Source organism: Schistocerca americana, chromosome 1 (assembly GCF_021461395.2).
Source record: "Schistocerca americana isolate TAMUIC-IGC-003095 chromosome 1, iqSchAmer2.1, whole genome shotgun sequence".
NCBI classification, from domain to species: Eukaryota; Metazoa; Arthropoda; class Insecta; order Orthoptera; family Acrididae; genus Schistocerca; species Schistocerca americana.
In genome coordinates this window covers 427,986,283-428,002,659 of record NC_060119.1, presented here as the reverse complement: position 1 = coordinate 428,002,659, position 16,377 = coordinate 427,986,283, and the positions used below count along the sequence as shown (strand labels likewise).

Here is a 16,377-nt window from a genome sequence, read left to right as displayed (position 1 = left end):
ATTAAGATCGTTTAAACACATTAATTCCCAATGATCCACATTGTACTCGAGAACTGGCAAACGTGATGAACTGTGATTTATTCCACCATCATGTGACATTTTCATATAATGGGGAAGTTAAAAAATCAGGTGTATTAATACCACATGCTCTAAGCCAAAAATCACAAAAATCAGCCAGTGGCCATATGTGCATCTCTGCTTGTTCATCATCAACTGCTTCGTGAACAACACCGACATTCCTATCCTGTACCGTTACTGGTGATGATAAATAGTGTCTTTATGGTAACATAAGGAAAAGAAAGGATTTGTCAAGCCCAAGCAAAGCAGCAACTCCCTGTAAAAAGATCTGCACGCATTCACAAAAAAACCATGTTGTGCATCTGTCTGAAAAGCAACAGTGTGGTGTACAATAAATTGCTTCCCTGAGGTGTACCATCACTCTTGACATTTAATTGTCAACAACTGAATGGTCTTGCAGACGCAATTGAAGAACAATGACCAAGAAGACTGTGTGAAGTGATGCCATTCCACAATAACGCAAGCCCACATTCTGATAGACTGACAAAAAACACAATATAAGAGTTAGGTTGGAAAGTCATTCCACATCCATATTACTTACCTGACCTTGCACCCTCAGATTTTCACCTTTTCTGCGCTCTATGGTACAACCTTCAAGGAACTCCCTATGTGGTTGAAAATGCACTCTGAATATGGCTCGACAAGTTCTTTGCCACAAAATCAAATTATTTCTACAATCACGGAATCAAAAATTGCCCAAGCATTGGCAGATTTGTAAACAGTTAGGAGAATATATTTTGATGACCAATGTCTCTTTTATGTGTATCTGTTTTGCTTATATTAAACTTATGGAAAAACACTATGAACTTACGCACCAACCCAATATTATTATATACGAGAACACATACTCCTGTAGCACTTCTGATTACACCTTACTGCTTTCTCCCTAGGCACATTAGATGTTGTACAAGACATGCTTTAATACCACAGATGCAACCATTGCCAGTACACAAACAATATGAAATATTTACCTGCTCTGTGTGGTCTTTAGGTTCCATTTTACAAAGAAGATTGTACAGATGTAACACAGGCCCAGATTCCAAGTTTTTAATGAGTGGAGGAAGAAGGTCATGAACTTGCTTACTGCAGTGTTTTAACTGTGCAGCTTGCCAAATAATGTCTATATGTTCATCTGTTATCTTGCACTCCATTGCTAAAAAGCTGAGTATTATGTGACTCTGCTTTATTACCTAGAACAAAACAAACAATGCAAGGAAACTTTCTTCAATGAATGTTACAACAATTTACTTTGCACACATTTCACAAAACTAATTTGATTTGTTCAACACAATATGCAAGAACAGTACCAACTCGTAACTCAGAAATAAACAAGGTGGGGATGGGATTCTGAGCTATTTGCACCACCCATTCTTTCTTTAGTGTTCTAATTCTAATTCTGGATGTAATAACTAAAACAAAGTTGATGGATCAGCTGGGACTATGCACCAAAGACACAAACTTCAAAGCACTACGAATTATCCCTAAAAAAAAAATTAAATTTAATGACGATGGTGCTTTATAACGTACTGCACAAACACCAAATTATTTTGAAGTTACTGACAAGAGAAGTTATGATTTGACTTCCGTTTATTCAGCTCACCTACAGCTATGTTCATTGAAAGTATACCACCTCACATTTAATACATTTTAAAACACTTAAATACCGTCCTCACACACTTTCTAAAAGCCATTAGTACTCAAATTCGCAAGCACAGAGTAAACCAAGATCAGCCTGCATGGACCATAGGACTTTGACAACCACCAGCCAACAAGCTGACCTGTCACTCCCTGGTTATTTGTTGCCAATTACTACTGCAAGAAAACTGGTTATGGTGAGATACACGTACTAACCGATCTTGAATTATATGAAATGACTGATTTCCAAGTTTATGCTCAAAACCCAGAAATCCTCTACCATACAGCTATACAAAAATGTGAAAACATCACATATATGAACACCTTCATTAGTCACTGTCTTCACCCATTCACCTCCTTCCCTGTTCTCATTCCAGCACTACACAGCCGTCATTCCATCACAACACCCAGTCTTCATATTTCTCTCCTTTTCCACTACTCCACCTCCCCCCCCCCCTTCCCCACCTCTCCCCTGCCCTCCATCTAACCTACAGCACTTCACTGTCCCCCACTTCAACATACTCTCCTATCCCTCACCCTCCCCAACCCAGCCTCCTCCTTACCCCACCCAGTTACCACTCCCACCCATCATGAACTGGTGCTGCTGCTCGCAGCGTGGTTTCAGTTGTCTGAGACTGCAGTTGTGTGTGTGTGTGTGGGGGGGGGGGGGGGGGATGTATGTCTATTGTTGACAAATGCCTTAATGGCTGAAAGCTTTAATTGTAGGAGTCTTTTTGTTGTGCCTATCTGCAACTCAACATCTCCACTATATGGTGAGTACCAACTTTCCTTCTCATAATATTGATATAAACATTTAATGTAATTATGATTATGGACTTCTTAAAAAGATAAGCAATGATAAACAATTATTTGTACTTTATTTTTGAAATATATGTTTCAAAGATGATTTTGCACAAATAGGTCGATAGATGATAGTATTTTCTTTGCTAGATGGTGCTGGAGATATACCTTTGTCTTTGGGTAGTGAGTAGTACGAGTTTGAAGTGCGATGATGGCGTATAGGTTGTGTGTGTTGTGTTAGCATCACGGTTGATGTTGAATGTGATGTGAAGTGAAATGACAAAAAATGAACACCTAAAAGTCCACTAGCCGAGTATCCTCTAGAACAGTGTAAAAAGTTACATTTCAAAATGAACTATGAGCCTACAACTTACAAGAAGAAGAAGAGGAAGAAGAACATAAGATGAATATTATGGAAACCGTTTATTTAAATTCTACCACTCTACCCCTATCTGCAACTTATCACTATCTCAGCATACCATGTACTGTGAAAATGTGGCCAGCTGCCCATATCATTAATTTACTTCAAAATTAATAAATAAACTTTGGGCTACAAGACGGTGGTGACAGTCAGACTATGCAGCTTGCTGGCTGGTGGCTGTCATAATCTTATGGCCTATGCAGGCTTCATTTACTCTGTGCTTGAGAATTTGAATACTGACGGCCTTTGAAAGATGCCCGAGGAGGGTACTGACATGTTTTAAAATATATTACATGTGAGTTAATAAATTTTCAATGAACACAGCTGTGTGGGTACGTGAATTCAATAAACAGAAGTCATAACTGCAAAGCTACTCCCTTTCCAGCTTGTTATGGAACCTAGAATGGTGACAATTTATAATTTTTTTAGTTTATTCTAAATTAATTTCTCACACTCAGTCACCATAAGATGTTGTACAACAAGGAGCAGAAAAAAACTAAGTCAAATTTTGTTGAGCAGATCGGGATATTCACTTTTCCAGAGCTAGATATTTTTAACATCTACAATAATGAGACAGATCCATTGCTACTCACTCTAAAGACGACACACTGAGAATCTGACAGGCATGAAAAAAAGACTGTTATGCATTAAGCTATCAGCCATAGCCTTGTCCAGAAAAGAAAGGAAAACACACATACACTTTCACATAAGCAGGCAAACATGACCGCTGTCTCCAGCTGCTTTGGCTCTAGCTGTCCGGTTAGAGAGGGCAGAGATAGTGGTCATGTGCGCCAGCTTGTGTGAATGTGTGTGTTTTCTTTTTTCTGAAGAAGACTGGCCCAAATATTAGTGTGTAACAGCATTTTCATTGTGCCTGTCAGCAACTCAATGTGTCATCTTTATGATGAGTAGCAATCTATTGTTTTCGAAATTGTTGATTTTTGCAACCCGGACTTTCCATCGTTTTATTTACAATGTGTGTAAAATCGCCCTTTTAACTATAAGACACAACAAATTTTAGTGACACTTGTGTTCTCGACGCCACAACCCTTTGCACAACATTCTTGTCATATGTAAGTGCATTTCACTCTGTAAAATTCAAATGTTTATATTTGCGCCAGAGATTGTTATTCATGAAACAAGGGACTACTGATATCGATGCTTCCTCTGGTGCTATTGACATGCATTGTTTTGAGTGCTGATTTTTGTTTGTTCTCCGTTTTGAAAAGCTTATAACGATACAGCCTTCCCAAAAATTCATATGAAATGTCTGATTCCACTTTTTTTATATGCATCCGGATAGTTATCGGACAATTCAGTGCTTCTGAAGGCCTTGTATGTGTGTCTTTATATGTATCACTATGTCCTATTTGATAAAGAACTTGATACTCATTGAAAAGGCGTGTGGAATGATCTGGAAGGACGTGCGTTGTCGTAATTATTGGTGGATTGTTGTCATTGATAAAATTATGCACATACACTAAATTAAGTAACAAATCAAGAAATTGAAGTAATAAGTCCTTAGCAATAAATAACTAGAGACTGCAGAGATGTTAGCACGAAAAATCAATGGTTTTAATTAACAAAATTGTAATCTAAAAATTCAGTAACAGAAGACCTCACTCACTATCTTGAGAAACAATTTAGAAGTTATTACCAAGCAATGTATATTCATTTGTTATTTATTTTTATGCCTTCCTCTGCAATTAATATTCTTTGTAATTATATTTCTAATTAACTCTCCAATTGTTTACTTCTCACAGTTTTCCAATTTCCAGAATTTGAGCCTTATTTGTGCATTTTATGTATGTAATCAGATAAAGCACAACTTCTGTACTACCATCGAATGATAGTAACCAAATACAAACTGTAATTAATTACGTAACTAAAATAATACAAGAAACATTATTGCAATTAAAGTTCAGAATGATTTTCTTATGGAAAACTAAAGATTTCTTTACGTTTTGTAAATTTTAATTGTAACATCAAAATTGTACAAAATTAATAATGCTTTATTTTGGAGGCTATTGTTAAAATTATATATAAAGCGATGCTGCGACAAGTCAGTTTTGAAGTTACTTTTGGAAGTCAAAGAGATCAGTGAAGCCTCTCCGTGGTTTGTTTACATGAGTGTGCAGTTCAGATGTCAATTAATGTGAATAAATTTTGTGAACCATCAAAAATTTCATGTTCATTCATCAATGGACCAAGCAGAAGAAACTTAAGTTAAGTAATATTCAACATGAATCGTTACAAGCTTGTAGTGTGGTCTGAATTTTGAAACAATTTTCAGTTGGCTGTGTTATTTTTGTGTTCGTTTGTGGCATATTATAGCACAATATACCTAGAATTCGTTGCTACAACTGTAAATAATGTCACCAGGGCAACAGATGCACAGTAAAGGATGTTACAACAAATGTTACACCAGTGGCTCAAGACTGCAACCTCTCAGAGCCAGTAAACAAACCACCACCGAGTACTTCAATTCAAGAAGGAAACTTGTTTTTCGTGCTAATAAAAATGGAGGCTGTCAATCTGAAGGTTCATGTAATATTACTCTTGATGCTAATATACTGTCACAGTTAATATTGGACAATGTTATGTGCAAGCATTGCTTTGCTGTAAAGTGTGTTTCTGTGGTGGACGTTGAGTGTCCCAGGAAAGGCCTTGCTACAAACTTATCTGTGATATCCAGCAAATGCAACGTTTCTGCATCTTGTATGACATCTAAAATCATAAACAAAAGTTATGCTGAAGCCCAGGCTATCCGTGATCTGAAGGCTGACCGATCCATCGTCATTCTTCCGGCGGACAAGGGTTCCACGACCGTGGTACTTGATCGTCGAGAGTATGTGGCTGAGGGACTGCGTCAGCTTTCAGACAACACCACATACAAAGTTTGCCAAGGTAATCCCATTCCTGATGTCCAGGTGGAGCTTCAAGGAATTCTCAGAACCTTAGACCCCCTACAAAACCTTTCACCTGACTCCATCAACCTCCTGACCCCACCGACACCCCACACCCCTACCTTCTTCCTAAAATTCACAAACCCAATCATCCCGGCCACCCCATTGTAGCTGGTTACTAAGCCCCCACAGAACGTATCTCTGCCTACGTAGATCAACACCTTCAACCCATTACATGCAGTCTCCCATCCTTCATCAAAGACACCAACCACTTTCTTGAACGCCTGGAATCCTTACACAATCTGTTACCCCTGGATACCATCCTAGTAACCATTGATGCCACTTCCTTATACACAAATATTCCGCACGTCCAGGGCCTTGCTGCGATGGGGCACTTCCTTTCACGCCGATCACCTGCCACCCTACCTAAAACCTCTTTCCTCATTACCTTAGCCAGCTTCATCCTGACCCACAACTTCTTCACTTTTGAAGGCCAGACATACCAACAATTAAAGGGAACAGCCTTGGGTACCAGGATGGCCCCCTCGTACGCCAACCTATTCATGGGTCGCTTAGAGGAAGCCTTCTTGGTTACCCAGGCCTGCCAACCCAAATTTTGTTACAGATTTATTGATGACATCTTCATGATCTGGACTCACAGTGAAGAAGAACTCCAGAATTTCCTCTCCAACCTCAACTCCTTTGGTTCCATCAGATTCACCTGGTCCTACTCCAAATCCCATGCCACTTTCCTTGATGTTGACCTTGTAATGTAATTAACTGTCAGAGATAAAGTTTATCTCATGCGAAAAGTACGATGCCCACAGTAGAGAGTTAAGGTAACTTCATTATGTTGCCATACAATGTGTTTAATTTATTTATTTATGAATATTTTCTTTTATGATAAATAATGGATTTGTTTGAGATGTTAAATGTTGTATATTTATATATATTTATTTATGTGTGTCTTTGGAGTGTATTAAGGTCAGAAGACCAAAGAATCTGGAATGCAGGAATGTCTGCAACTTCCGGGCACATGTTGGCTTGCCCGGCACTTCTTTGTCGGTATTGGAGGGAGATGGACGTGTTTAAGTGACCAGTACAGTATAATGCATTTTTAGGGTATCAATGTTCGAAGTGAAAATATTGTAGTTACTAAACAAAGAGTACGAATAAATATTATTTTTAGCCGAAAGTAATTCGAACCCGGTAGTGTTTATTTCAAACAAGAAGAAAACCCAGGCCATGCTTGTTAGAGTAATGTTTTGCAGACAAAACCCCTAGACAAACGAGATCTGCAGTGTGTAATCTTTCAGCAGCTACTAATAAATAAGCCTTGCTGAAATTGTGCTGGAACTACTCGTATTATTATCAATTACAAACACGTGGTGCGAATGTGGTCCTACCACAATATACCACGTAAGATTCCACATCATTCAGTTATCAAGAAACGAGATAGGTAACAACCAGTACAACCTCCATCTGTCCAATGGCCAGCTTCACACGTCCGTCCACATCAAACCCACCAACAAGCAACAGTACCTCCATTATGACAGCTGCCACTCATTCCACATCAAACGGTCCCTTCCCTACAGCCTAGGTCTTCGTGGCAAACGAATCTGCTCCAGTCCGGAATCCCTGAACCATTACACCAACAACCTGATAACAGCTTTCGCATCCCGCAACTACCCTTCCAACCTGGTACAGAAGCAAATAACCAGAGCCACTTCCTCATCCCCTCAAACCCAGAACCTCCCACAGAAGAACCACAAAAGTGCCCCAATTGTGACAGGATACTTTCCGGGACTGGATCAGACTCTGAATGTGGCTCTCCAGCAGGGATACGACTTCCTCAAATCCTGCCCTGAAATGAGATCCATCCTTCATGAAATCCTCCCCACTCCACCAAGAGTGTCTTTCCGCCATCCACATAACCTTCGCAACCTCTTAGTTCATCCCTATGAAATCCCCAAACCACCTTCCCTACCCTCTGGCTCCTACCCTTGTAACTGCTCGCAGTGTAAAACCTGTCCCATGCACCCTCCCACCACCACCTACTCCAGTCCTGTAACCCGGAAGGTGTACATGATCAAAGGCAGAGCCACGTGTGAAAGCACCCACGTGATTTACCAACTGACCTGCCTACACTGTGATGCATTCTATGTGGGAATGACCAGCAACAAACTGTCCATTCGCATGAATGGACACAGGTAGACAGTGTTTGTTGGTAATGAGGATCACCCTGCGGCTAAACATGTCTTGGTGCACGACCAGCACATCTTGGCACAGTGTTACACTGTCCGGGTTATCTGGATACTTCCACTAACACCAACCTATCCGAACTCCGGAGATGGGAACTTGCCCTTCAATATATCCTCTCTTCCCGTTATCCACCAGGCCTCAATCTCCACTAATTTCAAGTTGCCGCCACTCATACCTCACCTGTCATTCAACATCATCTTTGCCTCTGCACTTCTGCCTCGACTGACATCTCTGTCCAAACTCTTTGCCTTTGAATATGTCTGCTTGTGCCTGTATATGTGTGGATGGATATGTGTGTGTGTGTGCGCGCGCGCGCGAGTGTATACCCGTCCTTTTTCCCCCCTAAGGTAAGTCTTTCCGCTCCCGGGATTGGAATGACTCCTTACCCTCTCCCTTAAAAATCACATCTTTTCGTCTTTCCCTCTCCTTCCCTCTTTCCTGACGAAGCAACAGTTCGTTGCGAAAGCTTGAATTTTGTGTGTATGTTTGTGTTTGTTTGTGTGTCTATCGACCTGCCAGCGCTTTCGTTTGGTAAGTCACATCATCTTTGTTTTTAGATATATTTTCCCAAGTGGAATGTTTCCCTCTATTATATTCATATCATTAAAAAAAATTATTTTCTTACGTGTTTGAACTTCCACTGCTATGAGTATGAATCCTGAATCCTTCCTGGTCATGCTGACAAAGTTTTGTGAATTTATTTGGAGAAAAGTATAGACAGTGGGAATTAAAATAACCTGTGGTGCCTCTCCTGCTCTAAGTCGGCCCATTTGACATTCTACTCGTCTTGAGTATTGTGGGGTGAATTTCAGACCGCCAAATTTCTCTTATGGACACCTTTATGATTCTTGCTCTTGTGCAGTGAGAGAAACTTAAAAACTGTGTATAATCAAGTTGTGTGTTAAAATAATATTACAATAAACCTTTAAAAGATTTTTCTTTACAACTGTATACTTCATTTACATTTCTGCGGCATGTAAGTGACCCATGTTTGTTCCTAATTTACAAGTTGATTTCATTCCTTTGGTATCCAATGTAAGATTGGGGTAAATAAGCAACTGGGCAACACTGGGTGATCAAATACTATTTAATGAATGGACTGCTGCTAACTCAAAAGGATATTCACAAGAAAAACTACACTTGTCAAAATTACAAAGAAATATATGAACTGTACATTTGAAAAACATCACTTCCATGAGGCTGTTACTTTAAAATAGTACTTTACTTTTATTGTACTTAAATAAATTGTTAATGTTTATAGCCAGTGTCGGTAGTTATAATTAGTCAACATACTTCGAATCCCTCTTTGTTGACTACTGACAATTTATTTTTATTTTGCCTTTTTTTAAATTCATTAGGAACTTCACAAATGGTATGAAATCAAACGTAGTTACAAATATGGTTTGGTTCTAAATCTAAAAACTTTTGAAATGAACAGTTTTAGAGCTCAACCACAAGTGGTTTGATTCCAGTCCACAGACAACGCTTTAAATTAACAAAACAAAACACATGTGGCAAAATAAAATTGCACTTTCAGTAGTAGTATAGATATTTGAAATACCTTAAGTAATTGATGTGGCTTTTGCCCATTTCCAGGAAAATGTCACTATATTGTTTGCTTTATACGGTAAAACATCGACAGACGAGTTCAAAAACAGTTTTTCAGAAAATGCATAATGTCACCAAAAACTTAACCTATATACTGTTCTCTAAACTCACAATGCTGCCAAGCAGATTGCTAGTACTTCTCTTCAGAAGATACATGTGGTTTGAAAATTTTCAAAATGAATTTTTCTTATTATATTATTGCTGTTATTGTCTTTAGTCCAATGACTAGTTTGATGCAGACTCTTCATTTCTGAGTAACTATTGCAACCTACATCCAGTTGTATCTCTTTACTGTAGTCAAACCCTTGTTCTCTTCGACATTTTTGCACAATTTCCTCCATCACCAAATTGACTCTTAAGAATGTGTCCTATCAACCCTTCTTTTACACAAGTTCTTTTATCCCCAACTGAATTCAGGACTTCCTCATCAGTTATTTGATCTACACATCTGATCTTCAGCATTCTACTGTAGCACCTCATTTCAAAAGCTACAGTTCTACTCCTGTCTGTATTCCTTACTGTGCATATTTCACTTTCACATTATGGCTGCACTCCAGGCAAATACTTTCAACCTTAAAACACTTAAATTTATTTTCAATGTTGTTATTTCTACAGTTTTTCTTATTTCTCATTTTACAGCATCTTTAGTTCTGCTGTCACCAGATATTTTGCTTCCCAAACTGCAAAACTCATATAATACTTTCAATGCCCTCATTTCCTAATACAAATGCCCCAGAATCACCTGACTTAGCTTGAATACAATCCAGTAATCTTTCACTTTTACTGAGGCTTTGCCTTAATCTTTTTTCAAGACATTACGCATTCCAGTCAGCTGTTCTTTCAAGTCCTATGTAGTCCCTGAAAGATCTACTATGTCATTGGTAATCCTCAAAAGTTTTTTGGTTCTTCTTGAATTTTAATTCCTTTTCAAACTTCTCGTTTGTTGCTTGTTCTTTGTACAAATTGAATAATATGGGGAACAGTCTGCAATCCTGCCTCTATCTCTCTTCTCAAATACTGCTTCCCTTCATGTCCTTTGCCCCACCTTTGACCATGTAGTTTCAGTCTGGTTTCTGAGCAAGTATTTAGTTGTCCAAGTTGCATTTTGTCTTTTGTGTCCTGTATTTTATCCCTGATACCTTCAGGATTTGGAAGTGTGTTCTTTGATCAACACTATCAAAAGCTTTTTCCAAACATACAAATGGTATATGTGGGATTGCCTTTCTTCAGCCTAACACATAAGATACATCATTGAGTCAGTACTACTTCATATGTTTGTATGTTTCTCCAGAACCAAAACTGACATTTCCCACTTCAGTTTCATTATTCGTTTCAGTCTATAAACAATTTTTGTTTGTATTTTGCAAACACGACTCATTAAATGGATGGTCGGGTATAACCCACAACTGTCTGCATCCACCTGCTATGGTATTGGGATTACTACATTCTTCTTCAAGGCAAGAATATTGTGCCTGTCTTAAGTATCCTGTATATCAAGTAGAACTGTTCTGCTATTGTCAGTTCTCCCAATGTTCTTCATAAGAATAAAGGAATGTTGTCTCTCACATGCACCTTGTTTAAACTTTGGTCTTGCTGCATTCTATCAACTTCTTCCCACATCATCACACAGAGGTCTCATCTTCATCCATTTCTCTTTTCTCCCAAGGGTTCTTTAATTTACCTATATGCAGCACCTATATTTCCTTATTATACAACATACATATTATTTTTTGTGTCCCAGAAGTAGTCAGTCCTTTGTTGCAGAAATTTAAACATGGAAAAGAAAGTTAAATATACAGAAAAATGCAAAACTGTGGCGCACTAGGGAAGACTGTAATTAATTTTCCATACCTCTACATGAAGATTTGGTCCAAATATGTGCGAAATAATCTGGTTTTCGATAAGCCAGTTGGCAAGATTCTGGCCTACATTTTCTACTTCCATTATGCTTTCATTGTTGCACAGTTCATTGAACATGTTGATGTGGCTGTTGATCTGTGCAATTCCTGCAAGCCTCATAGTCAGTGTAGAGCTGGTAAAATATTTAAAAGCCAAATCAAGGCCATCACGGTCAAAAGCAAGTGGTGAATCAAGAGGATCCTTCACAGCACTCCACATGAAATCTGGAAATCAGAATTACCAAAAAATTATTTCTAAATACCAACACTAGGTTAAATTACCTTTTAAATTTTACCCCGTTAGTACAGAATTAAATTTTAGTTGATTTTAATTTATCAATTAGCATTCAGGAAGCAAAAATAAAATGTTTCTGTTTCTTTCCTTTCAAAATTATTTTACACTTACTATCAGATATATTTCCTCTACTAGAAACCAAACTATTGTTACAAAGAAAATAGTGACACTTCACAAAAGCATATAACGCAACATCTTTAATTTTATAAAGAAATGATTCATCCCTTGCTGCATGTAATATGCATTTGTTTACCACAGCTTTCCTCTACATTAAAACTGATAATTCCACAGGAGAAAAACTTTCTTATTTTCAGTGGAAGAATAAAAATCTCCAGGCTGCTGTTTATTACATTACCTGCCATTGTTTTGATACCAGGTACACGAAGATCCTTATCTGGAAGGCCGCACATGTATCTCAATACACGTGACCGCAACGGAACAAACAACTGTACAACTGAACGATAGTTGAGCCATAATTTAAGATTGCACACAACTGCAACAAGTGCATGGGCAAGTGGCACAGGCAAGGATGAGTTCTCAAAACATGCTGTCATCGCTGCTGGTCCACCAGCCTAGGAAGAAAGGAAGGAATTTCTGTATGTACATTTAGCACACTTCTCAAACAGAATGCAGCATTTTTCTGAATACATGACTATATAAAGGAAATTACACATATCATAAATCATCTCATATATATGCACTGTCCACATTAAATAAAAATCTTACCATATAGCAGAGATGCTGAGTCACAGATAGGCACAACAAAAAGGCTGTAACAATATAAGCTTTCGGCCATCAAAGGCCTTTGTTGACACACACACACACACACACACACACACACACACACACACACACGACTGCAGCCTCTGGCAGCTGAAAACATGTCATCACCTTTTTGCACCGTACAGCTTGAATCCTTCCAAGATGTTTCACTTATTTCTTTTTGTTTGGTTCTTCTTGGTTTACTCACACTTCCTAGTTAATGTCTCTTGGGCAGCTTGCACATCAGCAGCTCAACTGTCATAGCTGTAATCGTATGGTGAACATGACTGATGAGTGTTCCCAAGTAGTGTAGTGTCTTGATGTTATTGATGGTGGTGATGACAGAGAACACAGGTAGTGAAATTCAGCATTAGTATGTATTCTATAAGCAGCAGTTATGAAAATGAAAAAGATGGAAAAAAGTTAGTATACTGTTTATTGTTTCAAAAGTAATTGCCATATTTGTCAATACATTTATTCCACTTTGAGACAAGAGATGGTCAATGCCTTTAAGGAAAAAGGTTTGCGGTTTACACAATCACGATTATACCCTGGCATGCTTCTCTTCATCCAAAGCTGACTGATGGCCATAAGTGTCTTTCTTCAGGGCTCCAAACATACAGAAATCACATGAGGTCGGGGATGTATAAGTTTTCCCATCAAAACTTCTGCAGCATGGCTGAATCGAACTTCACAACATTAGGTGGGTCAGACTGAATGAAACAATGGTAGCCGTTTGTTCTTAATAGAAGCTTGTACATTTTTATGGTATTTGATGGTTTGTGAAAACTTGTCTTCTTGCTGTTATTAGCCTTTAATCATGTAATGTCTCTACACCATGCAGTCTCCATGGTTGATCTCTCTGCCACCAATAAAGACAGCAATAACACTTATTGGTCAGGACTTTCTTCCTTTTCTGTGCATTTGTAACAATTTACTGCAAGATCATGTAGTATGCTGTGTACTAGCCTAAAACATCACAGCCCGCCACTAACACCTGTTAATCACAAAGTTATTTTCTTCAATATATATGACAGGTACCTCCTAGCAGGTAGGTTTTGTAGACTGGGGACTAAGCTGTTTATCTGTCTTTCCTATTTTTCAAACTCTCCCTTTTGTCCTGGTACACTACAGATTTGACTTGTCTTTTTCTACTATTCAATGCAGTCAACAGATAGTCACTCTTTCCACATGTTCATCACCGTCAAAGAGCTCTTCTTCTTCATCGTGTAGCTGTGACTGAGCATTACAGGTTTGAAATGATATAATGGCTGCCACTCTTCCCGAGATTTCCACTTGCAAAGCAGGGAAAGAAAGGTCTCTATGTCGTAATGAGATTTATTATGTTCTTGTATACCTTTTACTACATGTAAAAATAATTATTATTTGGTGGGCTTACATCTTACTAGGATTTTGAAAATGTTTGCAGCTTTATTTATGACACTGCTAGGAAAAAGGAACCTTCTTGAAATTTTGGGGATAACAATGAATACAACTTGGAAGAAAACACCAAGAGACTGAGCTTCATCAATATCAATTTTTGAGACGCAAAATACTCTGCAGGGCCACATGATCTTACTGTTGAGTTTAGCGTATGCGCAAATTTTACAAGGAAATGTTTCGACTGCGTGTTCACCGAACAAGAGCACACAGCCCATATAAAATCTGGTCAGCTGAAAGAGAGATGTTCTGGGAAATACAGTCACAAAATTTCATAGCCTGTTTTGTCAAGCAAATGCACTAGGGTGTGATGTTTGTCCACACTGAGTAGTGGGGCTTACCGATAATTTAGAAGGGCCGTGGGAGTGAGATTCAGAAGCAATGATGGTCTTTTTTTTTTCTTTTCTTGAAGAGATCTTGCATCTTTTTAATAGTATTCAAGTGCTGTTACTTGTCTTTAAAGATGTAATGTCTGTACACCCTGTAGTCTCCACACCGCTGCACAAACCATCAATGATGACAGCGATGACACCAATTATAACTAGAAATAACCTGTAAAGCAATACTTCTGATTTGTTGGTACATGACAGGTATAATTTAATGAGTCACCATAGAAGGAAATGGTAGTAATTATTGCTATCAGCCCACAGTCATTTAAGTATTTGAGAGAACAAAGCAAACTCTGATCTCCAACTTTTTGTAATGGTTATCGTACTTATGAAGTTATATGTTTTAGATTACTACTGTATTGACCAGAATATAAGCTGCACTTGTGACCTAAATAATTCAGTCATGAATAATTAGGGTGCAGCTTATCCACGTAGCCCCAAAAATATTGCTGTATTTCACATTATAGTACCTTCCACTGTGGTGCTCTTTCCTTAGTTCAAAAAGGAGCAACAATATCACTGATGTTTGAAAAGTAATCATTTTATGAGTAACAATGTAGTAACTATTATAGTGCCCCGACAGGACAGGCACAGTTTTTCTGTAACTAAAGCATAAACATCAGTCTTCACCAACGAATGATTACTTTGTAACTCGGCACAGTTATGATGGAAATTCCTAGTTTGCTATTATTCATTACACAAGGAGTACACATAACACAGCAACTTGCACAAAGTACGGTATGACTGAATCTAATGCACATTGTTTATTTCCATTGAGAAAGAGTTGTAAACGGCTTTTTCATCCAGGAATCTTGAAGAAAGCCAAAAGCTGGGAAATATCCAGAACTTGATGACAGGGTTATTTCTTGTGTACAAGATAAAAAGAAAAATGAGATACTTATCTCTTAATGAATAATCTAGTGACACACCTTGAAAATTGCAAAGACCCTATAACATAATGGGTCTAGGGAGAAAACACTGGCAGAAGCGGAACATAAATAGTTAACATCTGATGAGTGGTTGAGGTATAGTTTTCGCTCAGCTGGGCAACCAGGATGTGTTTACAACAGAAGAGCATACCTTAACAAGTCTTGGGAGAATTCAGAAACTACAGTGGAACATAATGAAAAGTTAAAGTAGGTTTTGGGTCTGAGTAAATATGAACAGAAATTTACAATGCTGGAAATGGTTTCCACTCAGCAGATATGGAGAGGACCTGTGCACAATGACATAACTGCAAGTAAGCAACTGGGTTTCACTGTCAGGGCATCTACAGACAGTTGCAGGTCAACTACAATGGACTGTGCAGTTGGACCCTAAGTAGCATAAACAGCTGGCTGATGACAGACATAACACACACTTTAATAACATGAAATGAGGCCAGGAAGACTGGTACAGAAAATGCGAGAGCATTAAGTCAATCAATAAAATACAATAAATCGTATAAAAAGTTACTACCTCCAATCATAAACATATATTTATAATCAAACCCTTCATCCCAACACCAGTGTTTCCAATTACTGAGTGATAAATAATTCAACGATACACAATAAATCATAGGTTCAGTAATGGCATTGGACAGCAGCCATCACTGAGAAAAACAACAGTGTTAAATATTCTGTAATATTATGTTTACATGTCTAATGGTGTCGAACCAGACCATTCTCCACATTTACACTGATAAAATGAGACAGTATGCAATCATTAGTGAAGTAATTTATCAATCCATGTTGAATGCTGAATATAATTTGAAACACAAATATTTCCGTTTTAATGAGCTATGTAATTAAAAATATAAGAATTGATGTTGGCAGAAACATCATGACATAATCAGTTAGAACGTGTATTTCAGTTATAGAATCATCAGTGAAGGGATGGATGT

At 38.1% G+C, this 16,377-nt stretch overlaps 1 protein-coding gene across 1 annotated transcript in view; it reads right to left on the bottom strand.

Moving 5' to 3' along the window:
• LOC124602586 (ubiquitin carboxyl-terminal hydrolase 34) overlaps nucleotides 1-16,377 on the bottom strand; it is a 499,996-nt gene that overhangs the window by 465,052 nt on the left and 18,567 nt on the right. The window contains exons 5-7 of the mRNA XM_047136330.1: nucleotides 12,260-12,476; nucleotides 11,563-11,834; nucleotides 1,050-1,268 (exon numbers count right to left, since the gene is read on the bottom strand). Of these exons, the coding sequence (XP_046992286.1) occupies nucleotides 1,050-1,268; nucleotides 11,563-11,834; nucleotides 12,260-12,476 (708 nt within the window). The remainder of the gene's footprint in view (nucleotides 1-1,049; nucleotides 1,269-11,562; nucleotides 11,835-12,259; nucleotides 12,477-16,377) is intronic.